The sequence below is a fragment of the Cervus elaphus genome, chromosome 2, assembly GCF_910594005.1.
Source record: "Cervus elaphus chromosome 2, mCerEla1.1, whole genome shotgun sequence".
NCBI lineage: Eukaryota > Metazoa > Chordata > Mammalia > Artiodactyla > Cervidae > Cervus > Cervus elaphus.
Window position 1 is genome coordinate 703,458 of NC_057816.1, and position 24,984 is coordinate 728,441.

General features: G+C 57.6%; 1 protein-coding gene across 4 annotated transcripts in view; it reads left to right on the plus strand.

The window, feature by feature from the left end:
• Positions 1 to 24,984, plus strand: part of AP2A2 (adaptor related protein complex 2 subunit alpha 2) — a 69,881-nt gene extending 44,897 nt beyond the window's left edge. The window contains exons 5-22 of one of the 4 annotated variants that reach the window (XM_043922749.1): positions 619 to 748; positions 2,707 to 2,808; positions 6,057 to 6,165; positions 7,450 to 7,600; positions 8,354 to 8,522; positions 9,507 to 9,644; positions 10,561 to 10,743; positions 11,256 to 11,353; positions 11,717 to 11,948; positions 12,784 to 12,957; positions 17,242 to 17,402; positions 19,956 to 20,038; positions 21,611 to 21,700; positions 22,489 to 22,612; positions 23,323 to 23,439; positions 23,524 to 23,593; positions 23,734 to 23,939; positions 24,594 to 24,757. In XM_043922749.1, coding sequence (XP_043778684.1) covers positions 619 to 748; positions 2,707 to 2,808; positions 6,057 to 6,165; positions 7,450 to 7,600; positions 8,354 to 8,522; positions 9,507 to 9,644; positions 10,561 to 10,743; positions 11,256 to 11,353; positions 11,717 to 11,948; positions 12,784 to 12,957; positions 17,242 to 17,402; positions 19,956 to 20,038; positions 21,611 to 21,700; positions 22,489 to 22,612; positions 23,323 to 23,439; positions 23,524 to 23,593; positions 23,734 to 23,939; positions 24,594 to 24,606 — 2,350 coding nt within the window. In that variant the 3' untranslated portion in view covers positions 24,607 to 24,757. Of the gene's footprint in view, positions 1 to 618; positions 749 to 2,706; positions 2,809 to 6,056; positions 6,166 to 7,449; positions 7,601 to 8,353; positions 8,523 to 9,506; positions 9,645 to 10,560; positions 10,744 to 11,255; positions 11,354 to 11,716; positions 11,949 to 12,783; positions 12,958 to 17,241; positions 17,403 to 19,955; positions 20,039 to 21,610; positions 21,701 to 22,488; positions 22,613 to 23,322; positions 23,440 to 23,523; positions 23,594 to 23,733; positions 23,940 to 24,593 lie in introns of all 4 variants that reach the window. The other 3 variants (XM_043922750.1, XM_043922751.1, XM_043922752.1) reach the window with 3 other exon arrangements.

The window sequence follows — 24,984 nt, forward strand, 5'->3', positions numbered from 1 at the left end:
GGGGGCCCCGGGGTGTTGTCCGTGGGCTTCGTCCCCTGGGGGCCCCGGGGTGTTGTCCGTGGGCTCTGTTCCCTGGGGGCTCTGGGGTGTTGTTCGTGGGCTCCGTCCCCTGGGGGCCCCCAGGGGGTTGTTCGTGGGCTCCGTCCCCTGGGGGCCCTGGGTGTTGTCCGTGGGCTCTGTTCCCCGGGGGCTCGGGTGTTGTCCGTGGGCTCTGTCCCCTGGGGGCTCCCAGGGGGTTGTCTGTGGGCTCCGTCCCCTGGGGGCCCCGGGTGTTGTCTGTGGGCTCTGTTCCCCGGGGGCTCTGGGGTGTTGTCCGTGGGCTCTGTCCCCTGGGGGCTCCCAGGGGGTTGTCTGTGGGCTCCGTCCCCTGGGGGCCCCGGGTGTTGTCTGTGGGCTCTGTTCCCCGGGGGTTCTGGGGTGTTGTCTGTGGGCTCTGTTCCCTGGGGGCTCTGGGGTGTTGTCCGTGGGCTCTGTCCCCTGGGGGCCCCCAGGGGGTTGTCTGTGGACTCCGTCCCCTGGGGGCCCTGGGTGTGGTCCATGGGCTCTGTCCCCTGGAGTCTCCCGGGTGTTGTCCATGGGCTCTGGGCCATGCTGGTCTCATGGCTGCCTGTCTTTCAGAGACACCATGGACAGCGTGAAGCAGAGCGCCGCCCTGTGCCTGCTGCGTTTGTACAGGACGTCCCCGGACCTCGTCCCCATGGGTGACTGGACGTCTCGTGTGGTACACCTCCTCAACGACCAGCATCTGGTAGGTGCCTCTGGGTCACGTCCACCCTCTCCTGCGGGGCAGCCTCTTTCGGGTCAGGGCCACATGAGCAGCCTTGTGTGACTTCCAGGACACTGAGGGGGATGTCCCTGGCTCGGCCATCGAGCTGGGAGAGCCTGCAGGTAGGGCCTGGGAGCCCCTCCCCTGGGGTCAAGGCAGATGAGACAGGATCTTTGGCTCACACTGTCCAGGCATTGGAGGGTCTCCTGCTTGGTAGGTGCAGAGACAAACAACATAGCCTAGCATGTAGAAATGCTATGTCCACAGAGCGCCTGCAGAGACGTGTCTGTCTGCACCCCATTTCAGGGTGCCGTGGGGCTGTCCTGTGGCCCCAGGGGCTCTGGCATGCAGCCCGCCTAATCCACATGGCTGGACATGAGCCAGGCCCGAGCCTGCTCCGCATCGTCGGCCAGGGCAGCGAGATGTGGAGTGAGGCAGTGTCTGGGTTGGCCGTGAGTCACAGGCCCTTGTCCATGCTGACGCTGGGAGGCGGGGTCAGGTAGGAGCTCATGCCGGACAGGTGGCTTTGTCTTGCTGGAATCATGTCCTACAAACGAGAGACTCAAGATTCCATGTGGAGTTTCCCATTGAGCCGAGAGTTGTTAGCATGTTAGCTGGTTACTCCGTGTTTTCCCAGAAGAGAAATCTGCCGGAAGGATTAGATGAGGACTACACGGTCCGCACAGGTATACCCTCGGGGCGAGAGCTGGTGGCCGTGCGGGCTAGCCTGCTGTGGGACAGCCTGCCAGCGTCCCTCCATGTCCCCACACTCTCGGGGGAAATCGAGTCTGCACAGGTGACCTCTCCTTGGGGCGGGGGTGTCTCAGCCAGGAGGCCCTGCTCCTTGGACGTCTCTTTGCCCAGCTGTCTGTTTACTGTCTGTGTTCTCGCGTGCGTGGCTCTGTGGCTGGGGTGTGGCTCGGCCCTGTGTGGTGCTAGGCCGCAGGAGCCCAGCGGCGGTTGGCAGGGGGGCTGCGTCGTAGCCCAGGGTGAGTGGGCACCCGTCTTCTGTGGGCGTGGCTCCTGTCACACCCCTCCTAGCTTTGCCACCAGAGGCCTGGGGTTGGCTTCTTTGCTCTCAAGGTCGGGGATCCCCAGGAAGAGAGTCCCTCGTCCACCCAGAAGCAGCAAGCAAGCCCTTCTGAGAGCAGCAGGGGAGGCGGGGGGGCTGTGATACGCAGAAAGCTCCGCATCCGGCCAGGCCCCTCCTGAGTCCAGAGTGGCCCAGGCGTTGCCTGGAAGGAGGGGGAGGAGGCAGCCTGGGCATGGGGGCCCCCAGCGCTCTCCTTACACCCTCTTCCTGCACAGACCCCTGCAAGCGTGCAGGGGACGTGGGACACCGCGCTGGGTGGCTGACCAGCTCCCGTGACCTCGCTGCGGGGTCGGGTGTCGCCCAGGCCTGGTGGGGCTCCCGTGACCTCGCTGCGGGGTCGGGTGTCGCCCAGGCCTGGTGGGGCTCCCGTGACCTCGCTGCGGGGTCAGTGGGGCTCCCGTCAGTGGGCAGAGACGTGGCTTGGACCACATTTGAAAATGGGGAAGAGTGGGCTTTGCTGTTTCCCACGATCTCAGATTTGGGTTGTAAAGATTCATGTGAGTCTGAACGTAGCGTGTCCATCCCTCTGCGGTCCACACGGAATGACCTAGGTCAGGGGCAGCGAGGGGGTGGGCGGGCGGATGCTGGGGCCTGGGGCTGCTGCCCCGCGCCGCCTCGCTGAGGCACGGCTCTGGGTTGAAGCCTGCTGGGTCTCCAGGTTTGAAGAGAGGGGTAAGCAAGGCACCCGGCGTGTGCACCTCGCTTTCTCGAAACATCGAGGGCTGATGGGAGTGGCCCCACGGTGGCGTCGGGGTGTCCGGTTGTTGGTCTGAGTTGTTTAGAAGATGAGTTTAAGACGAGAGGCAGGTCCTCTGGTGGGCGTCTGAATGTGTGTGTGTCCCCTCAGGGTGTGGTAACTGCCGCCACCAGCCTCATCACCACCTTGGCGCAGAAGAACCCGGAAGAGTTCAAGACCTCTGTGTCTCTGGCCGTCTCCAGGTTAAGCAGAGTAAGTCTGCGGAGGGGAAGGGAGCTCACGGTGGGTTTGGTCTTTGTCACTTTATGTACCTGACGTGTGTCCTGTCCAGTAGGCATGGCCTTTGGGCAGTCTGTGATTCGGCGGTGCACGTGGGTCTCGGTTAGTGACGGGTGGGCTTTTCTCTGACCCCGTGTCAGAAGTGTCCTGTTGGCGCAGCAAGCGTGCAGGGCAGAGCCCTGCCCCCAGCGGCCGCTGCTAACGAGGGCGCGTAGCACCAGTCGCTCTGTGACCGGCTCACTCTGATCATCAGGGTCGTGAAGTCATGGAGCCGTTTCTGCTGCTGATGGTTGACGCGTGTTGCCAGGCAGCGTGTTCACCTGTCTGTGCCTTGCCTTGCCCAGCGCTCGGCTGTCCCCTCGGGAGGCGCTGGGTCCTCGGCCGCCTCCCCGGCCTGCAGCCTCTTGGCCTTAACCCTTCTGGGCACTTGGTCCTGTTGCTTTCTCACCTAGTCTGCATTTTCTCAATCACCCATGAGCTGGGGCAGCTTGGCGTGTTTACTGGCTTTTAAAAAAACTTTTTCTCAAGATAACATCCTTTTATTTATTTTGGCCACACCATGCAGTAAGTGGGATCTTAGTTCCCTGACCAGGGGTTGAACCTGTGTCCCCTGCTTTGGGACCATGGCATCCCAGCTGGACCACCAGGGAAACCCTTTATTGGCATTTTGAATACCTTCTTTTGTGAAGAGCCTGTTCAGTTTTTCACCCATTTTTCCATGATGTCATCTTTTTTGTTGTTGTAAAAACTCGTATTTATTTCTTTGGCAGTACCTCTTGGCATGGAGAAGGAAATGGCAACCCACTCCAGTATTCTTACCTGGGAAACCCCATGATCAGTGGAGCCTGGCAGGCTACAGTCCATTGGGTCCCAAGAGTCAAACATGACTTAGCAACTAAAGCACCTCCCGGCATGTGGGATCTTAGTTCCCTGACCAGGGTTGAACCCACTCCCTCTGCAGTGGAAGTGTGGACTGCCACAGAAACCTCCTCTTCGTATTTTTTAGATATGAACACTTTGTTGGTTAGATTGGGTTAAACCAAACAAAGTTTCCAACATTTACCCATTACTGATCTACAAAAATGCCAGCAACTTTATGTGGTTCAGCCCACTCTGTTTAAAAATCTCGTCCTGCTCTACACCTTGCCACCTCACTCTCTGGTGAAGTCTTCTGTGATCAGAAACCGCACGTTTTAATATAGTCCGGCTCCCTGATCCTTTCCTCTGGGATTAATGCCTTCGTGTCCCCAAACGTGTGGTCTGCCGCTCTTCTGCGGGCTCATTGTAGGTTGACAGTCCAGCTGAGCCGGCGTCACTGTGCGCTGAGTCACGTCGTGGTCCCAGCACCGCTGTGAAGGCGCCTTCCTCCACCCAGACCCTGTTTTAAACTACAGTGACCTGCCCTCAGCAGACGCCCGCCGCTGTCTGTGCATCCTGGCGCCAGCAGCGTGGCTTCGGGTTAATTTGCTGTCCAGTGGCAACAGTGTCCCCCGCCCCCAGAGTCCTGCCGGGGCTCCCTTTATCTGTAGGCCAGTTTCAGGAGAATTCAGATCTTTGCAGTATTAAGGCTTTGAGTCTACAGCCATGGTGTATCTCTCCATTTACTTAGTCTTTAGTTTCTGTCAAATATGTTTCATAAGTTTTCAAGTAGAGGTTCTTTTTTGTTTAAGCTGTCTTTATATACTTTTATTTTAAAAACACTTCTCAGTGATACCTTAAAAACGTTATCTTTTATAAACGTCTGTGCTGGTTTGTGCAGGTGGACTTTGAATGCTGCTCTTGATGTTGGCAACTTTGCCAAACTCACTTATCAGACCTGGCAGTTTGTATGTAGATTGCTTTGGGTCTTCTTTGTATTCCGTCACGTGTTCTGTGGACAATGACAGCTTTTTTCCTTTCCCAGTCCATATTCGTTTGTACTTTCTGCTTTACTGCTCCAATCTGGACCTCCCCTGCAGTGTTGAAAGTGAAAGGTGATTGGTGCGTTTTTCTACATTGAAGGGAAGGCCTTTGATGTTTTGCTGTTAAGTATGACATTGGCAGGTTTTGTCCCATGTCCTTGTCCTTTGCCACATTAAGGAAATTCCCTTTTATATCTTTGCTAACAATTTTATTATTAGCTGGTAAAGCCATGTGAACTTAGGGTTTTTTTTGTGGGGCGACTGCTAATTATGATTTCAGTTTATTAAGTAGTGAGGCTTCAGATTTTCTTTTATCAGTTTTGTTAAGTGGCCTTTTCTTAATCGTTTGCTAACTCATATAAATGTTCAGGTGTATTGGTAGAAAGTTACTCTGTTGGCCCTGCGCTGTGGTCTCCCTTCTTCATTTTGTTGTTGGATATTTGCCCTTTTGTTTTGCTTGATTTATCTCATCAAGTATGTAAGAATTTCTTTTGACTTTGTTGGTCCTGTTTTGATTTTTGTACCTTATTACTCTCTGCTTGTATCTTTATTGTTTTCTTTTCTCTACTGTCTTTGGGCTAATTTGCTAGTCTCTTCCAAACCCTTGAGATTAATTCTTCAATACTTTTGTTTTGTGTTTGTTTCAATTATGTGCATTTAATGCTCTAAGTTTAACTCTGAGCCTGGTTTAGCTGCCTGAGGGGCATTGGAAAGGCACCCTTGGGTGGCCGGCTGTGTCCCCGTGGTGGTGTGCTCTGGCGTGGTTGGTCCACTCCGTGTGTCTGCACCCCCGGCTGCTTCTGCTGGGCTCCCCACTGCTCTGCGTGGCCTGGACGCACCCGTTTCAGGCGACCTAGTGTCACAGCCGAGCTTTGTGAGGGGAGCCGCAGTAAGCCCCAGCCATGGGGTGTGGGGAGGCGCAGGCTGTGGGTTTGTGGGTGTGTGCTGTCTCCGCGTGCGAGGGGGTGCGGGTGTGTCGTCTGCCTAGACCCTGTGGTGTGAGTGGTGGGGTGTGAGTGGAGGCCGTGTGCTCTCGGGCCTGCCTGAGGACGGTGGAGCGTGAGGCCAGGCGGGAAAGACGGGGCTCCCCACCCGGGCTCTGGAGACCTGGGTCCTGAGGGTGGGGCCACTGTCAAGTGCTGCCTACCCGCAGGTCTGTGTCCCTCGGGGTGGGGGTGTCCTTGTGCAGTGGCTCTTCTGGGCCTGGGGGGCTGTGCTCCTGTCCCTCAGACCTGGACAGGCGTGTCTGTTCTCAGCACACGGCGTGGGGCTCTTGGGTACGCCAGCCACCGCCCCCCATCTCCCTGTGCTCCCTCGCAGATCGTGACGTCGGCCTCCACAGACCTTCAGGATTACACCTACTATTTTGTCCCTGCCCCCTGGCTGTCCGTCAAGCTCCTGCGGCTCCTGCAGTGCTACCCACCCCCAGGTAACAGCCGAGCGCAGAGCCTGGGGGAGGGCCTCTGCAGCCTTGAGTGTGAGGTCTCGTGTTGAGCGACTGAGCATGCACACACACGCACTCTTGTTGACAAGCCACCTCTCGCTCTCCTGGTGCCGGTGCCGGCTCCCTGGGTCTCTCTGCTGCTCTCACAGCTCTGGGCTTTCCCGGAGCAGCTAGTCGAGGACACTCACTTTGTCACGACTAGGATGAGCTCTGCTTCTGTGTATTATGTACATGTAGGGTCAGATCCCTGTGGGTTTTTGAAACAGTCTTTTAAAATAATTCTTGAAACCGGTTGAAACTTCACATCCAAAATTGTTAAAAGTTTGTGTCAAGGATATTGTTATGTTTGTTTTATTCTAAAATATGGCAAGTAACTAGAATCACTGGTTTGACAATGCTCATGAGAATTCCTGTTCCACACTTCCCAATTGCCTTCTACAAAGATGGCTTGTAACCTTCTCACTTTAGTCTTCATTTGCTTTTGTACAGCGTATGTCTGTTAAATTCAAGTCACTTCGTGTCCTGAGCGTTTTTTATACTAAAGTGTGAGCAGGCTCGGGGCCCCATGAGGCCTCACCTCTCCTGCTGGCGGCCCTCCCCAGCAGCAGGGCAGTAGTTCTCTCGGTGGAACTGGCCACTGCCTTCTTACTCCCAGACTGGGGCGACTCCGAGCCCCTGGGGGTGAATCTCACTGTTGCCTCCTCCTTTCAGCCCTGCCTCTGCCCTGGGCGGCTTCGGGGACCCTGCCATCCCCCTGCCCAGGTGCCTGGGGGCCCGCCTCCCCTGAGTGGTGGTTAAACAGGTGCTTTAGATGCAGTATGATGGTTGTTTCTGGAGTTCTGATATTTTTATTACTTTCTTGGTCTTTCTTGGTCTGGTTTGACTAGAATTTTAAAATTTTCCTTTTTTTTTTTTGTTGCTCTTCATATGTTTTCTCTGTTTCTTTTGTTAATAGCAGGTAGTGGGGAAAAAACCTTTCATTCCCCCCCACCCCCTGCCAAACTTTCATATTAGGTGTTTTGTCCATGTCTCTGAGGTTTTATTTTCCTCAACTTATATAATCTATATTTCAGCAAACACTTGTGTCTGTTACTTGTGTTAAAACATACACGTAGTCACCCTGGCCATCAAATCCTCTTACTTAAGCAGCCTCAGGGTTTGAGTCAGGATCCTCGCCTTCTGTCATCAGGTGTGAGGCGAGGGTTACCTTACCGGGCTGGGGCAGGGCGAGCCGCGGGGAGCCGGCCAATGGCTGTCTGTTTTGCCCAGAAGATCCTGCAGTACGTGGCCGCCTGACCGAGTGCCTGGAGGCGATTCTCAACAAAGCCCAGGAGCCGCCTAAGTCCAAGAAGGTGCAGCACTCCAACGCCAAGAACGCCGTGCTCTTCGAGGCCATCAGCCTGGTCATCCACCACGACAGGTGGGCCGGCGCGTGCTCTGCCTCAGCCCTCCGCACACAGCTGGGTGCCGTGGTCTCGCCTCCCCAGGGGGCTCCCCCTCCTCCTGGGCGTCCCACCTGGCCGGCCGCTCCCAGGGCCACCCAGGAACGCGGCGTGAGCGTGTGTCCCGCGGGCTGCGTGGGTCGAGGTTGTGTGTGGAAGATGTGTGTGAGGAAGGCGTGTGGAAGCCATGTGGGGTGGGGTGGGGGTGCTTCCAGGTCCCAGCAGGTGCACCCACCTGAGTGCCGTGCTTCCACAGGGCTGGGCGCTGTTAACAAGCTCCCCCACCGGGGAGTTTTCCAGTCTTGGCTATGTCTGAAGGGCACAGACGTCACGAGGACAGAGTGAAAAGCGATCAAAGACCCCCCCACCCCCCCAGGGTGCATGGAGCTGGTGCTTGAACACTGGTGACCTCTGTGTACCGTCTCCACCTGCGTTTACCTTCTCCAGTCGGGGCTTTCGTCCTCCTGTTGGCCAGGCGGGCTCTCTGGCTGAGCGTGTCACCCTCTGGTCAAGGCATGATGAAAACTGGGGCCCCCTGGCCAGTTTGGTGTGGAGGCTCAGGTTCCTGGCTGCCCCTGGCCCTCTGGACCCCCGTGGATGCCCTGGGGGCCCTTGTGTGGTACTAACCAAAGTGAGCGTCAGGCCTCGTGTCCTGGGAGGCCGTGGTGGCTACGATGGCGGCCCCGGCTGAGCGGGGGACCCCTGCCCACCTGCCTCTCCCGTCTGTGCAGCGAGCCGAACCTGCTGGTCCGGGCCTGTAACCAGCTGGGCCAGTTCCTGCAGCACCGGGAGACCAACCTGCGCTACCTGGCCCTGGAGAGCATGTGCACACTGGCCAGCTCCGAGTTCTCCCACGAGGCCGTGAAGACGCACATTGAGACGGTCATCAACGCCCTGAAGGCAAGCGCACTCTGTTCTGTATCTCTCAGGCTGGGTGGGAGCTACTGGTGGTTCTGGGGTCCCGCATGCTCAGCTCAGGGCGATCTGCTCGGATGCGTGGGTTCCTGGGTGGCTCTGCGCTCTGCCCCCCAGAGACTATGCCCACATAGGCCGCTCCCGCTGGGTCTGGCATGTGAGCAGACCTGCAATAAAAGTTGAGATCAGTGAAACTGTTCTTTTTGGTGGAAGGATAAGATATTTTGTCCATGTCTGCAAGAAAACTCCCTCTTTGCCAAAGAATATTTGCTTTCCCAGGGAATTCAAATTCCAGAGCAGGATATTCTGCTTTTATGAGGGTTTGTTCCTCAGGGTCAGACACAGCTGGTCGTGCACGTTAGGAAACCGAAGGCAGGCAGGGAAGTTACAAACCACTGCCCGGGTCCTGCGCTAGAGCTGAGAATAGGTCTGACCCTGTTCCTTTGGGTTTACGTGTACTTAATAGACATTTTTGGTGTGAGTTTTTAATGTGAGGGCTTACAAAGGTTTGGAATTTGCTTTCTGGCGTTTTGAATTCCTCCTGGGTGGTTGTGGCATCTCTCCCAGGCACCGCCTGGATCAGAAAGACGCCCTTGTGCGCGGTGGCGGGCTCTCAGCAGCACCTCTCCTCCTTCTGGTGCCGTGGAGCATCTGCGCCTTCATTTCTCAGGGTCTGGGGTGGGGCCGGGAGTCGGCACGGTGACAGGCTCCCAGGTGACGCAGAAGGGGCCAGTCTGTGACCACACAGTGGGTGGCCTTTGACCCCCCTCTGCCCCCAGGGACAGAGCATGAGCTGGTCTGTCTGAGAGCAGGAGCCAGGGGACAGTGGTTGATGCGTGGGGCTAGGGCTCTGCAGGACGCTGGGCTTGGATGGTGAGGGGGGTGAGCTCCAAGGGGGCACTGGGACAAGGGAGCCCCCCCACCCCAGCCCAGCGCCCCTCATGCTGCTGCCCCTCTGCTCACCCCCAGACGGAGCGGGATGTGAGCGTGCGGCAGCGGGCTGTGGACCTCCTCTATGCCATGTGCGACCGCAGCAATGCCCAGCAGATTGTGGCTGAGATGCTGAGCTACCTGGAGACGGCGGACTACTCCATCCGAGAAGAGATTGTGAGTCTTGCGGCCTCTGTCATCAGGGCCTCTGCGCTTGCATCTGAGCTGAAGTGTTTCTTCACAGGGTCTGCTACAGGCTGGATGAGCGTGCTGTGCTTCATTCAGCTTTTTTATCAGTGTTTTCAGTAGAGGTCCAGTGTTTTAGAGTCACTCTTCGGAGGCCCTGATCCTAACTCTTCCCCCTCCCCTGCAGCAGCCTCGGATGCAGGGGGCTTAGCACGGAGGGAGAGGGTTAGGGGCATACCAGGCACTTGGGCCAGCGTGGCGGTGAGGGGCCTCCAGTGTCCAGCTTTAGGGGCAGCTCTGGGCTCGAAGGACTTGAAGCTGAGGGCAGTGACAAGGCGGGTGTTCCAGGATGACCTCTGGGGTCATTATGGAGGGTCGATGTGGAGGCCAGAGAAGGTACAGAGCAGGTGGACAGGGTGCTGGGGCGTGGTTGGGAGTTCAGCCCAGGGGCAAGGTGAGCGTGAGGGCTGCCGCCGCCAGAGGGCTGGGCTCTGGGTCCCTGGTGGATGCTGCCCAGGGCGGCTCCGTGCAAGCGGAGGCTGTGCCTGGGGAGGCAAGGGGCTTGCTTCTTCCCACAGCCCGGAGCAGGCACCCCGGGGCAGCAGAGAATAGGGAACAAGTGAGTAGGGCTGGTTGGAGCAGGAGCCAGTGACCTAACCGAGCACTTTTCCAGCGGGGCTTCCTAGGCATGGGCGTGGCTTCCTGGGCGTGGGCGAGACTGAGTGCGGGTGGGGTGGGCGGGTCCACTGTGCCTCTTGCAGAATTCCTTCTCCCTTGTTCTACTTAGCGTGCTCTTCCGCGTCTATCCTGGAACCTTAAACTTGGGCTATTCCTTTGAGAAGCTAGGGGGTGCTCTGGCGCGGGTTCAGATCTTCTGAGTCCCTTCCTCGGCGGCCGTGCCCTGCAGGTGCTGAAGGTGGCCATTCTGGCAGAGAAGTACGCCGTGGACTACACGTGGTACGTGGACACCATCCTGAACCTGATCCGCATTGCTGGTGACTATGTGAGTGAAGAGGTGTGGTATCGCGTCATACAGATCGTCATCAACCGGGACGACGTGCAGGGTTACGCCGCCAAGACTGTGTTTGAGGTGTGCAGGCCTCCCTGCTTCCCTGCCAGCTCTGGGCCCACGTCCACCACCACTGCTGTCCCAGTACCATGTCTCCCTGATTTCCACATGGCTGCCCCGGGTGAGGTGCTCTGGTCGGTCAGAGGCTGCCTGGGCAAGGTGCCCAGGGCAGGGGGCTCCGGCTGGCCTCCATGTGCCCCTGCCCCTGTCCAGGGTCTGAACTGTAATTTTTGGGAGCAGCTCTTGTTGAAGGGGTGGGATCGACCATGGACCTGTTCCTGGGGCTCCCCTGCTACTGACTCCTCTGCTGATGTGGCCAGGAGGGGGCACAAGGTGGGCAGTGTGGTTGGAAAGAGTGTGGAGGGCTCAGGAGGCTCTGGGGACTGTGGCAGCGCGGGCTCCCCGGGGAGGCCCCTGGGCCGCACTCCTGGCTCTTCACGCTGCTCCGCCGCTTTCTCCGGAGGCCGAGCCTGTGCCACCTCCACCTGAGCGTGAGCTCTGGGGCGCTGGGTTCACGGGCTGCTCCTCTGCAGGCTCTGCAGGCCCCGGCGTGCCACGAGAACCTGGTCAAAGTTGGCGGCTACATCCTTGGGGAGTTTGGGAACTTGATAGCAGGAGACCCGAGGTCCAGGTGAGTCGCCCGGGGCCAGAGCCCCGGGGCCAGGTGCTAGTCCTGTGCCCCAGCTCTCATCTGACGGCCTGCTTGAGGCCAGCTGATATGATGAAGTCCTGGGACAGCCAAGAGTGAAGGCATGTCCGTCAGGACAACGGTGCAGATCATGGGGATTCTGAGGGAAAGGAGGTGTGGCTGGGGGCCAACGCTATCTCGGGGGAGCCTGTACTTGGCCTGGAGCTGGACAGGTGTAGGCCCTGGCGAGGGTGGGGCTCCTCATTGCTCCCTGCTCAGCCATCCCGGGGGCTCCGGCAGGGCAGGCCCCGTGCAGCGTGCGACAGAGAGGTGACCTGTGCCCCGTGTGTCCCCTCCACCCCACAGCCCCCTGACCCAGTTCCACCTTCTGCACTCCAAGTTCCACCTGTGCAGCGTGCCCACCCGGGCGCTTCTCCTGTCCACCTACATCAAGTTCGTGAACCTCTTCCCGGAGGTGAAGGGCACCATCCAGGACGTGCTGCGCAGCGACAGCCAGCTGAGGAACGCTGATGTGGAGCTGCAGCAGCGCGCCGTCGAGTACCTGCGGCTCAGCACCGTTGCCAGCACCGACATCCTGGTGCGCCCCCATCCCCGGGCGGCCCTGTCCCCCCGTCCCCCCGTCCCTCCCATCCCCCCACTCCCTCCTGTCCCCCGGCTGCCTGGCACCCCCCGTCCCCGGGCCGCCCGGTCCCCTCCATCTCCCCGTCCCTCCCATCCCCCCCATTCCCTCCTGTCCCCGGGCCGCCCTGTACCCCCGCCCCCCCCCTCTCCAGGCCGCCCGGTCCCTGCCATCCCCCCTGTCCCCCCCCGCCCCCCCACTCCCCCCTGTCCCCCCCCGTCCCCAGGCCGCCCGGTCCCTGCCATCCCCCCTGTCCCCCCGTCCCCCCCGTCCCTCCCATCCCCCCACTCCCTCCTGTCCCCCGGCTGCCTGGCACCCCCCGTCCCCGGGCCGCCCGGTCCCCTCCATCTCCCCGTCCCTCCCATCCCCCCCATTCCCTCCTGTCCCCGGGCCGCCCTGTACCCCCGTCCCCCCGTCCCCAGGCCGCCCGGTCCCTGCCATCCCCCCTGTCCCCCCCTCCCCCCCGCTTCCCCCTGTCCCCCCCTCCCCCCCACTCCCCCCTGTACCCCCCCATCCCCAGGCCGCCCGGTCCTCCCTGTCCCCCCCACTTCCCCCTGTCCCCCTCCTGTCCCCAGGCCGCCCGGTCCCCCCCCGTCCCCCCCACTTCCCCCTGTCCCCCTCCTGTCCCCAGGCCGCCCGGTGCCCGCCATTCCCCCTCTCCCCCCCGTCCCCCTGTCCCTGGGCCGTCCTGTCCCTCCTGTCCCCCCCCCCCCGCCGCCCCCGGGCCACCCTGGGTGGGGGCTGGAGGTCGTGGGGCTTTGTGCTGTGCTGACCTGGGCTCCTTTCCCACCAGGCGACTGTCCTGGAGGAGATGCCCCCCTTTCCAGAGCGCGAGTCCTCCATCCTGGCCAAGCTCAAGAAGAAGAAGGGCCCGAGCACCGTGACCGACCTGGAGGAGGCCAAGCGGGAGAGGAGTGCCGATGTCAACGGGGGCCCCGAGCCCGCCCCGGCCAGCACCAGCGCTGTGGTGGGTCCCTCCCGAAGGCCCTGCCTGCCCGAGCTCCAGGGTGCCTGGTACTGAGGTTCAGGACCCCGGATGGTGTCCTGGGTGGGCTGACCTAGACGCAGTGTCTGTCGTTAGACTGTCAGATGGTCATCTGGGGTCCACGGTCAGCTCCCATGTCTCTTCTTGGCTTTGGATTTGGAAAATGTGGTCATTCTTGTGTGACGGCTGCGTGGGGGGCTCTCCTGCCTCCCCGGGCTGGTTTCCAGTGCCCCCACATCCTGGGGTCCAGTAGTGAGCGTGTTAGAGTGAGCGCCCTGTTCACACAAGTGCCCTGAGAACATGCCCTCTGACGTCTGTTGCCGACGACGCCGTTTTGAGAGTTGTATTTCCTCTCTCGTCCCCACTGGGGGGTGCTCCCGACCACCGCGGGCTTTGTGGCTGCCACGTCGGGAGGCAGCCTGGAGAGCAGGCCCCACCCTGGATGCTGGTGCAGCGATGTGGCCAGCCACTCACACCGTCCGGCAGCCTCTGTAAGGACGTGCCCGGGGTGGAGGTGCCCCGTGCCCACAAGTGGACAGCCTGGGCCCGGGTGGTTTGCTTGTGTGTGGCTCCAGGATTTTTGTTTGTGAGCCCTGGCGCTCTGCGTAGGGGGGTGCTCACCTGACCCCGGGCCTGCCTTGAAGCCTGTGCTCACGCCTGGCCCCTGGCTTGGGGCCCATCACAGTTAGGACTTCGCACCTGAGCCCTGATGCCGGCTCTGCAGAGGCACCCATGGTGGTGCTGGGGACGTGAGTTCTTATTTGTCCCCAGGGCTCAGGTGGTCTGATGGGGGTGGGAGAGGTGAGGCAGGAGGGCAGGGAAGGGCCAGGGTCTCTCCTGAGTGGGGTTCTCGTCCTAGGGCTTCTGCCTCCAAACTCAGAGGGGAGGCCCTGCCTTGAAGTGACACTGAGATGTCTGGGTTTTATTGGGAACCTGTGATGCCTTTCACTTCTGTGTAGCATTGGCAGAACCCCTTTGACTTAGGGTTGCATGTCCCGCCTGGAGGTGGTTTTCTTGGACTGTCCTGGGGGCTCGGCTCCTGTGGCCCCAGGACCCTTGTCTGTGCATCTGTGGGGGTGTCTGCAGGCTGCCTGTCCCCTGGGCTTTGGGCTGGCGGGGGAGCCCAGAGCTGCCCCCTACCCCATGGTCTGCAGCACTTTGAGCAGTGTAACCTGTGCAGACTGTGCACCAGGCCAGCTCCCTGGGGAGGGCCTCCTCACATCCTGAGAAGAGGACGAGATGGTGTAGAGGAGTGACTCCAGTGTTGCCAGGTGGAGGCCCTGCGAGGGGTCTGGGAAGGGAGCTGGCATCCTGGGGGATCTCCCCAAGGAACCGCCTAGCTTTTGTGTGTTCACATTTGACTTAGTGGTACAAAAGGGTTTTTCTACCTTAGAAAGCATTTGAACTTCTTCAGGAACCAGTGATAGATGTCTTGCAGCAGGTGGTGGGGTCCACAGGGGCTCAGGGCCCCTAGGAGCAGCCCTGAGCTGGTGGGCAGGCTCCCAGAAACCATAGTGACATGGCTGGTGGACGGGGTTGCCTGTGACTTGTCCCCCAGACTCCCCAGGCGCACCAAAGCTTCTGCTGATCCTTCCCCACCGGCCCTCTGGGCCCTCCCTTCTCCTGGGGATTCCAGCCTGGCCTTTTCTGCGCCTGGCGCCACCCTGTCTGCCAGCCCGCTTCCTGCTGTGGCTGGACCTTAGTGCACTGCCTCCCGTGAGTTCTCAGGCCTCCCAGACCCACAGCCTCTCTGCACACATGTATTCTGTGATGCTTCCTTGTCTTCATGTGGAATCCATACATGAGATCATCTGCCTCCACATGTAGTTGTTTAAGAAATGCAGTGCAGTGCTCTGCATATTACAGGGAGATGAGTAGTGACTTGTGCTGAGGTCGTGGTTTCATCCAGGATGTCACCCAGAGCTGGACGTCCTGGGGTGTGAAGTCAAGTGGGCTTCAGGAAGCATTTCTGTGAACAAAGCTAGTGGAGGTCATGGAGTTCCAGCTGAGCTGCTTTGAATCCTGAAAGATTATGCTGTTAAAGCGCTGCACTCCGTATGCCAGCAAGTTTGGAAAATTCAGCAGTGGCCATAGGACTGGAAAAGGTGAGTTTTTATTCCAGTCCCTAAGAAGCTCTGTGCCAAAGAATGTTCAAACTGCCTCACAATTGTCCTCATTTCAGTCCTCATTTCACATGCTAGCAAGGTAGTTTTCAAAATTCTTCAAGGTTGGCTTCAGCAGTATGTGAACCGAGCACTTCAAGATGTAGAAACTGGATTTAGAAATGGCAGAGGAACCAGAGATCAAATTGCCAACTTTTGATCATTGAGAAAGCAAGGGAATTCCAGAAAAACATCTACTGCTGCATCATTGACTGCACTAAGCCTTTGTGTGGATGACAACAGACTATGGAAAATTCCTTAAGGAGATGGGGGTACCAGACCACCTTACCTGTCTTCTGAGAAACCTGTGTACAGGTCAAGAAGCAGTAGTCAGAACTGGACATGGAACAATGAACTGGTTCCAAATTGGGAAAAGCTGTATATTGTCACCTTGCTTATTTAACTTCTATGCAGAGTACATCATGTGAAATGCTGAGCTGGTTGAATTACAAACTAGAATCAAGATTGCTGGGAGAAATATCAACAACCTCAGATAAGCAGATGATACCACCCTAATGGCAGAAAGTGAAGAGGAACTAAAGAGCCTCTTGATGAGAGTTAAAGAGGGGAGTGGGAAATGCTGGCTTAAAGCTCAACATCAACATTCAAAAACTAAGATGATGGTGTTTGGTCCCATCCTGTGTGCATGCTGAGTTGCTTCAGTTGTGTCCAACTTTCCATGACCCTTTGGGCTCTCACCCGTCAAGCTCCTCTGTTGATGGGATTCTCTGGTCCCATCACTTCTTGGCAAGTAGAATGGGGAAAAGTGGAAGCACTGACAGATTTTATTTTCTTGGGCTCTCAAATCACTGCAGATGGTGACTGCAGCCATGAAACTAAGACAGTTGTTCCTTGGAAGAAAAGCTGTGACAAACCTAGATAGTATATTAAAAAACAGAGACATGAGTTTGCCAACAAAGTTCTGTACAGTCAAGGTTATGGTTTTTCCAGTAGTCATGTACAGATGTGAGAGTTGGACCGTAAAGAAAGAAGGCTGAGCTTCAAAGAATTGATGCTTTTGAACTGTGGTGTTGGAGAAGACTCTTGAGAGCCCCTTGGACTGCAAGGAGATCAAATCAGTCCATCCTAAAGGAAATCAACCCTGAGTGTTCATTGGAAGGACTGATGCTGACATGAAAACTCCAATACTTTGGCCACCTGATACGAAGAACTGACTCATTGGAAAAGATCCTGGAGCTGGGAAAGATTGAAGGCAGGAGGAGAAGGGGACAACAGAGAATGAGATGGTTGGATGGCATCACCGACTCAATGGACATGAGTTTGAGTAAACTCCAGGAGTTGGTGATGGACAGGGAGGCCTGGTGTGCTGCAGTCTGTGCAGTCTTACAGAGTCAGACACGACTTAGTGACTGAACAGCTACTGCGAATGATTCCCACGTGTGAGTCCTCAGCATAACCTGAGGGCAGACGGGCTGTTGCCTTGGTTGGGTGCGTCCGCGTGCTGGGTAGAGGAAGGGTGGCTCTCAGAAAGGTGAGCTCTGCAGAACCAGCACAGTGCTCACGGCAGGGACGCAGTGACTCCAGGAGGGACTCGGGGGTTGTAAGTGGACACTGGCCTGCAGGAGGGTCCAGGCGAGTTCTCACAGGCTGGGTTCTTGCTTCAGCATGATCCTCAGGATCATAAGTCGGGCTTCTGGAACTTGTGTGCCCACACGTGGGCAGTGCCATCTCTATGCGGGGAGACACGTGAGTGTCTGTGACGAGCTGCGCACTGCATCTCCTGTGGTTTGAGAGGGGTGTTGGAAGGACTTGGTTCTTTGTCTTTTGCCTCGGGTCAAAACTTAAAAAGACAAAACAACAAAGCAGCTAAAAAAAAAATGTATTCTGCAGAACTTTTATCTACCTTTTCTCTGTAACACAGTAGTAGGACTTAGAGATGATTGAGGCTGCCTGCTAAAGGTGCTGGCTTAGTCATTTCACCTCCTGAGACTTTTTTAGGTGCTTGACAGTAATGTGCACAGCCGTGTTTCTGAAACCAGACGTTTCTTTTTGGTGCTGCGGGTGGTGAGGCTGCAGGCACTTGGGTTGTCTGAAGTTGTGCCCAGCAGCTTCTGCACTGACCTGCTCTTCCCCTGTTTTCCAGTCCACACCGTCTCCGTCGGCAGACCTCCTGGGTCTGGGGGCTGCACCCCCCGTCCCCGCAGGCCCCCCACCCTCTTCCGGTGGGCTGCTCGTGGACGTCTTCTCAGACTCGCCCTCTGCGGTTGCGCCCCTGGCTCCCGGCTCTGAGGACAACTTCGCCAGGTAGTCTGCCGCCTGTCCTGAGGATGGGCCCCCCTCTCCTGAGTGTGTCCCAGGCAGGCGGCAGCCAGTGTCCATCCCTGCAGCCCCTCACGCTGAGGGGCCTGTGCCCTGGACTCGCCATCTCCAGTTAATGAGGAAACTGGGCTCCAGGCGGGCGAGGGAGCGGGCTGCCCTGGGCTCTCGCTGTAGCTCACCCCCTCCCCTGCACCCTGCCCCGGTCCTCCAGTCATGCCCGTGGCTGCCCTCCAGGGGCCCAGCTGGTGTTTGAGAAGCGCTCTTCAGTTGGAGTCGCTGCTTTGTCCTGTGGGATGTGTGCCACCTCTGTCCACTCCCCCGCCCCCCCCGTCGTCACCTGTGTGACTGGTGTCCAGCGTTGGCATCCCCGATGGGGGCTGGTGGAGTGCTGCATGGGGTTGCCTTTGCTGTGTTCCCTGAGGCCTCCCTCCCTCCCTGCTTTTTCTGCTTGGTGGGTCCTGTTCCTTCTGGGCTTGCTCTTTGTGCCTCTGTCTCTTGACTCCTGCGTCTGGACGAGAGGTGTGGCCCCCCCCCCCTCCCCAAGAGCAGAGAGGCTGTCCAGTCTCAGTCCTGGGCCGTGGCGGCATCTGTGGTCTGCAGCCTCTGCCCTCTGCCCACCTCTCATGCTGACCTGCTTCCTGTGCTGCGGGAGTGATTGGGGCGGGCAGCTGTGCAGGGCTGCTGCTTGTCTGGCTCCGGCTGAAAACAGACTCTTGTTTTTTGTTTTTTTAGATTGAAATGTAGTTAAGCTGATTTGCAGCATCATGTTGGTGATTCCAGAAAACTAGCTGTGTTTCCCTGTGCGCAGGGTGTGTGCTTGTAGCTTTTCTGTGCGGTGTGCAGCAGTCTGCCCCTCTCCATCCCCTCCCATCTTCCCTTTCCCCTTCTCTCTCCCCACTGGTGACCACTGCTTTGTTCTCTGAGTCCGCTTCTGCTTTGTTATATTCGTGTCATTCTTCGATTCCACCTGTGAATGGTGACACAGTCTTTGCCTTTCTCTGATTCATTTCATAATGCCCTCCGGCCCATTCATGTTGTTACACATGACAGAATTTCGTTCTTTTCTGTGGCTGAGTAGTAGTCTGTCATGTGTATATGTGTGTGTATGTATGTGTGTGTGTATATATACCCCGCATCTTTATCCACTCATCCATTGATGGACACTTGGGTGGTTTTTGTATCTTGGCTGTTGTAAGCAGTGCTGCAGTGAACCTGGGAGTACATGTATCTTTTTTAATTGGTGTTTTTGTTCTTTTTGGATGTATGCCCTAGAGTGGAATTGCTGGGTCGTATGGTTGCCCTGGGTGGGAAAGATCCCCTGGAGAAGGGAATGGCTACCCACTCCAGTATTCTTGCCTGGAGAAGCCCATGGACAGAGGAGCCTGGCGGGCTACAGTCCATGGGGTCGCAAGGAGTCAGACACGACTGAGCGGCTGACCTTCCCCTTTCATGGCCGCTCCAGCTTTAGTTTTCTGAGGGCCCTGGGTGCCGCTGCCGCGCGTCTGCAGCAGCTCACGCCCCAGCAGCAGCGCGCGCCCTCCCTGCCTGTGCTCGCGGACACTTGTCTCTAGTGTCCGTGCTGACGGCTATTCTGACCTGTGCGAGGCGCCACGTATTGTTGTTCTGGTCCCCGTCTCCCTGATGGCTGGTGACGCCGAGCATCTTTTCACCTGCCTGTGGCCATCTGTGTGTCTTCTTTGGAGAAATGTCTGTTCAGGTCTTCTGCCCATTTTTTAATTGGGTGGTTTGGTTTCTTTGAATTGAGCTGCATGAGCTGTTTGTGTGTTTGGAGGGTTACTCTTGTGTTGGTTCTGTTGTTTGCAGGTATTCTCTCCCATTCAGTGGGTTTTGTTGATGGTTTTTTTTGCTGTGTGAAAGCTTTTAATTAGATCCCATTTATTTTTGCATTTGTTTCCTTTGCCTTAGGAGCCGATCCAGGAAAATATTTCCTGTGATTTATGTGAAAGAGTGTTCTGCCTATGTTCTCTTCTAGGAGTTTAATGGTTTCAGGTCTCACATTTAGGTCTTTAATCCATTTTGAGTTTATTCTTCTGTGTGGTGTGAGAAGGTGTTCTGGTTTCATTGTTTTCCATGGAGCTGTCCAGCTTTTCCAGCAGCAGGGGCCGGGGGAGCAGGGGAGGGGCCGGGCGGGCTGGGTGGGCGTGGGTGTGTGAGGCCTGCAGATGCCCCGTGAGAGGTCTGTGCCCGATGTCAGGTGCCCGAGCCTGTGGGCCGACCTGATGTGTGTGCTGGGGTGCCTGTGTTCTGCCTGTGTCGGTGGGAAGCCATGCGCAGGTGAGCAGCACGTTCACGGAAAGCAGATGACTGACCCAGCCCCTGTGGTCACCGCTCTCGGCTCACCTCCTGTCTCCAGGGGGGTGCTTTCAGTGGTGTTCATTGGAATGTTTTCTGCTTTTCCCCTTCCTTGTGTCCCAGAGAGGCTTTCCAGCCTCTGTGTCCCGTAAACCCCTTCTCACAGCCGACCTTGGCATTTTCAGCGGGTGACTGAGTGACTCACGTGCTGTCCCTTGTCCCCAGGTTTGTCTGTAAAAATAACGGTGTGTTGTTTGAAAACCAGCTGCTTCAGATTGGACTGAAGTCTGAGTTTCGGCAGAATTTAGGTATGTGTTTTACTTCCTTAATGAAAAGTTCTCTCATAAGGGTCTAGTTTCCAGAATATACAAAGGACTCCAAATCAAAAACAGGGAAAGAACCCAGGTGAAAAAATGGGCAAAAGTCTTGAGTAGACATTTCTTTGAGGAAGACATTCAGGTGTCCAGAAGCGCTTGACAAGGTGCCCAGCATTGTTGACAACCTGGGAAGTTCAGTGAGGCCACACTGAGGTGCGTTCACATCCGCGGCTGCTGTGAGCGCGGAACCAGCGCCAGACGACAGGAGGGACCGGAGCCTGGTGTGCTGTTGGTGGGCGTGTCAGTGGGGCGGCTGTTGTGGAAACAGTGGAGCTTTCTTACAAGGTTAAAAGTAGGACCACCATGTACGTGACCTAGCCATTCCACTTCTGGGTGTTGACCCAAAAGATGTGAAAAGAAAGCAGGGCTAGAACAGACACTTGCACACCCACTTTCGCAGCAGCATTATGTATTCGCCAAAAGGTGGAGAACCTCAGTGCCCACCCCTGATGAGTGGCTGTAAACCACACCAGGGGACGCTGCTCAGCCTTAAAGGGGAAGGAGACCCTGACAGGCTGCAGCGTGGATGACCCTTGAGGACGTGATGCTCAGAGAAGTAATCCAGTCACAGGACAGATGCTGTATGACTGCCCCACAGGAGGTCCCTGGAGGGGTCTCATCCATAGACATGGGAATGGATGGGGGGCCAGGGGCTGGGGCCGTGGGGGAGGGGAGTGAGTGTCCAGTGGGGACGGAGTGTCCGTTTGGAAAGATGAACAGATTCTGGGGATGACGGTGGGGAAGGTAACACAGCCTGGTGAATGTCTCAGTGTCCGAGCTGTGCGCCTGGAATTGGTTGAGATGGTAAATTGCAGGGTATATATATTTTACCACACTTTTTATAAAAGCTGTTTTTGCTTTCCCATAACCCCCCAAATTACATGCACTGACGGTTGGGACTGCCCCTTCTGGTGCCCTCGCAGTGCCTTGTCCTGGAAGCCCTTGTCCTGGAAGCAGCGGGGAGTGAGCAGGGTGGAGGCGGAGCAGGGAGTGAACAGGGCGGAGGCAGTGTGTCTGCATGCTGGGAGTGAGTGGGGAGTGAGCAGGGTGGAGGTGGTGTGTCTGCATTCGGGGAGTGAGCAGGGCGAGGCAGTGTGTCTACTAGTGGGGAGTGAGCAGGGCGGAGGCAGAGTGTCTGCCCCGCAGGGACCCCGACCCTTCTCACTGAAGCGGGTGGAGGTGTTCTCCTTTGTGTTGGGCTTAGGCGTTAACTCCGGGCTGTCGTGGGGTCACCCAGGTGCTTGGTGTTTTTTACACTGGGGGGGAGCCATGCACACCTGCGTGTGCTTTCTAGGAGACGTGAGGTCAGGTTCCATCCTGGATTCCAAGGGTGCAGACATTCAGGGAGGCCTGTGTGACATTGTCTGCTCTGATGGCACAGGGCTCCCCACGCTGTGGCCAAGGGCTCGGGGTGCCATCGGGATGGGGCGGGGACTCTGTCCTCCCCCTGCAGCTCAGGGGCTGCAATGTGCCCTGTGAACAAGCTGCTCTGCTTCCTTCCAGGTCGGATGTTCATATTTTATGGTAACAAGACCTCCACACAGTTCCTGAATTTTACTCCGACACTTATCTGTTCCGACGACCTCCAGGCCAATATCCTTGGTCCTGTTGCCCCTCGGGCCACAGGCAGGGTGGGTGGGAGGGTTGACTCAGAGGACTCTCCTGGGGCTGGTCCTGCATTTTCAGGGTCTGACTGCTCTCAGGCTGTGCGTCCATAACCCTGAGAACTGCCTGCAGGCGTGCTTCAGCCTCCTGTCCCTTGAGGAGTCCCCAGGCAGAGCAAGGGCTGGGGCATTGGGACCAACTGCACCTGCAGACAGCCCTGGCAGACAGCAGGACTGGACGTGAGCGCCTCCAATCTGTCAGCCTTGCCATCTAGGGGTCTGTCCTGGGAGGATGGACTCCCAGATAGTGAGGGGCGGGCGGTCCAACTTGACCGCCAAGGACGCCACCTTCTTTGGAGAAGCTGTGTGAAGCAGGAGCCTCCTCCCCTCAGATCAGATCTGTTTTTCAGTGAATTCAGTCGTTCAGTTGTGTCTGACTCTCGCAACCCCATGGACTGCAGCACGCCAGGCTTCCCTGTCCCCACCAACTCCCAGAGCTTGTTCAAACTCATGTCCATTGAGTTGGTGATGCCATCCAACCATCTCATCTTCTGTTGTGCCCTTCTCCTCCTAAGATCTATTTTTATTTTAAGGTAAACACCTTTTAAATGTAGACTGTTGACGCTCAGTGTTTGTGGCTAGCCGTGAAAGACAGTGTACAGGTTTTGTCCTCGGGCAGGATGTGTGCTCTGTCCTGCCGAGCCCCGCCTGGTGCCCCTCTGGCCGCGGGGCTCGGCTGCATTCCCCTCATTCTCTCGGCCTCCTTGACTCCCGCACATCTGAGCCTGCAGACCAAGCCCGTGGACCCAACCGTGGATGGGGGCGCACAGGTGCAGCAGGCGGTCAACATCGAGTGCGTGTCCGACTTCACGGAGGCGCCAGTTCTCAACATCCAGTTCAGGTGGGTGTCAGGCCAGGACAGTACACGGCTGTAGCTGTCACTGCTGTGACGTGGGGCCTGCTGCTTGGAGGTCGGCTGCGGGAAGGAGCGCCTGCCAGGTCCTCACCGGGGCGTGTGCTCCGCGTATCACACTCCCCAGACACAGACTGACTCTTTCTGTGGCATGTTTGTGCTGCTGCTTTGCTCGTTCCTGCTGTTTTTCAGTGACCAGTAGAGTGAGTGACCAGGCTGCCCTGTTGGGTATTTTGTAAGGTTAAATTTTGGAAAAGCATGCTCTGAAATATGAACTACATAGAGACCTGAAGACAGTGTACCATGTAAAATCTGGGGAAATAGATGTGCAGAATTTTGTTTCATTCTGTAGGCAGTCTTTTCTTTAGTCATTTTATGGAAAGAGGAACGACCCACACAATTTACACTGACTTGGAATGTAGAGCATCGACTGCTGGGGATGGGGGAGGTGGCAGCTCTCCCCAGTAGTCGTGACCAACCTGGCAGCGTTGGCTGAGGGTGTGTTTCCCAGCGTCCTTGGCCCTTGATGACTGTGTGCTGGAGATGGACCGTCTTGCTGGGGCCCCGGGCCACCCTTCTGCCTTCTGCATGTGGCCCCTCTGTGCCCCAGGGGTCTCGCACTCAGGATCTGGTCCTGGCTGAGTCTTAGGTTTTCTGCACATTCGACTCCTCCCAGTGGACCTCTGTGTTGCTCACAGGTATGGGGGAACCTTTCAGAACGTGTCTGTGAAGCTGCCTATCACACTCAACAAGTTTTTTCAGCCCACGGAAATGGCTTCTCAGGATTTCTTCCAGCGCTGGAAGCAGCTGAGCAAGTGAGTGGCAGCTTGTCCGTAGGTGGAGAGGTGGGCAGGGGCCGGGTTGCAGACAGCTGACGGGGCGGTGATCTCTCCCCTCAGCCCCCAGCAGGAGGTGCAGAGCATCTTCAAGGCCAAGCACCCGATGGACACAGAGGTCACCAAGGCCAAGGTACTGGTCTTGCGATGGACATTCCCAGGGTCGGGACGTGGCCTGGCCCTCTGAGGAGATTGGTGTGTTCCCCTCTTGGAGGACTCTCCTCTCTGCCGGCCCTGGTGCCATGGCCTCCTGTTTCTCCCCTTTCTTCGCAGATTATCGGCTTTGGCTCTGCGCTCCTAGAGGACGTCGACCCTAACCCTGCGAACTTCGTGGGCGCTGGCATCATACACACCAGGACGGCCCAGATCGGGTGCCTGCTGCGTCTGGAGCCCAACCTGCAAGCCCAGGTGCAGCCCCGTGATGTTGCTGAACGTGCTGAACGTGGTTACTGCAGTGGAGTTTATACACAGGGAGACAGGCAGGTCCCAAGGGTGGTCATTCGGTGTGCTACGCGGAAGTGTACACCTGCGTAACCACCACCACCCGCTGGTGCACGTGACATTTCCATCGCCCCACGAGGTTCCTGGGCACTCTCGTCAGCCCTGGCCTCCCAGGAGGCAGCGCTCTGCGGCCCGGCGTGGGGCCCCCAGCTTCGGCAGGCACCTGTTGCTGCTGTGTCCGTGGGCGGCCCTGGTGGAATATGTTGGCTCTCCCTGTGGGGAGGTGCATGGTTATCTCGTCCAGCGTGCCTGTCCATGGACGTGGGGCTGCTGCAAACATCGGGCGTCCTTTGTGTGCACGTGACTTCATTTCTTGCGGGTGACACCCGGGTGGGCTGGCAGGCTCACGGGGTCCAGGCACCGTCAGCGTTGCTGCCCCGCCAGCAGTGCGGTCCTGATGCCCAGCAGCTGTGCTTGAAGGCTCCAGTTGGTCCCCAAGCACGAGTGCTTGTTACTGTCAAGCTTTTATTTTAGCTGAAAGCGCCTTTGATGCTTGAGTCTGTCAAACTGGCTGCCTTCAGGGAAGGGCTGAGCAGGGACTTTGGGGGCTGCTGGGCAGGGCCTGGCCCCAAGGTGGTCTGCTGCCCAGAGCGCTCCCGCCCCACCACTACCTGCTGTGTCCTCTCTTCCAGATGTACCGACTGACACTGCGGACAAGCAGGGAGACCGTCTCTCAGAGGTTGTGTGAATTGCTGTCGGAACAGTTTTAAATCGGCAAGGGCGGAGGGTCAGGCTCCCGTCTGTGCATCTCCTCGTCTCCATCTCTGTCTTCATTGCTGAGCTGCAGGTCCGTGCCCTGCCCGGTGTCGCAGCCCCCGGCGCCTCGCAGCCCCTCCTCTTGGCCTCGTCCCTCCTGGGGATGGATGGGGAGTCTGTGTGCCCTTGAGGAAGAGGAGGCTCAGCCTGGACCCAGCCAGCCTGCCGAGTCAGGAGGAAGGGCGTGGCTCCCGGGATCAACTCTTACAGAAATCAAGACAGTTTTGTGGTTAAGTCTACACATTAAAGGGAAATTAGAAGTTCAAA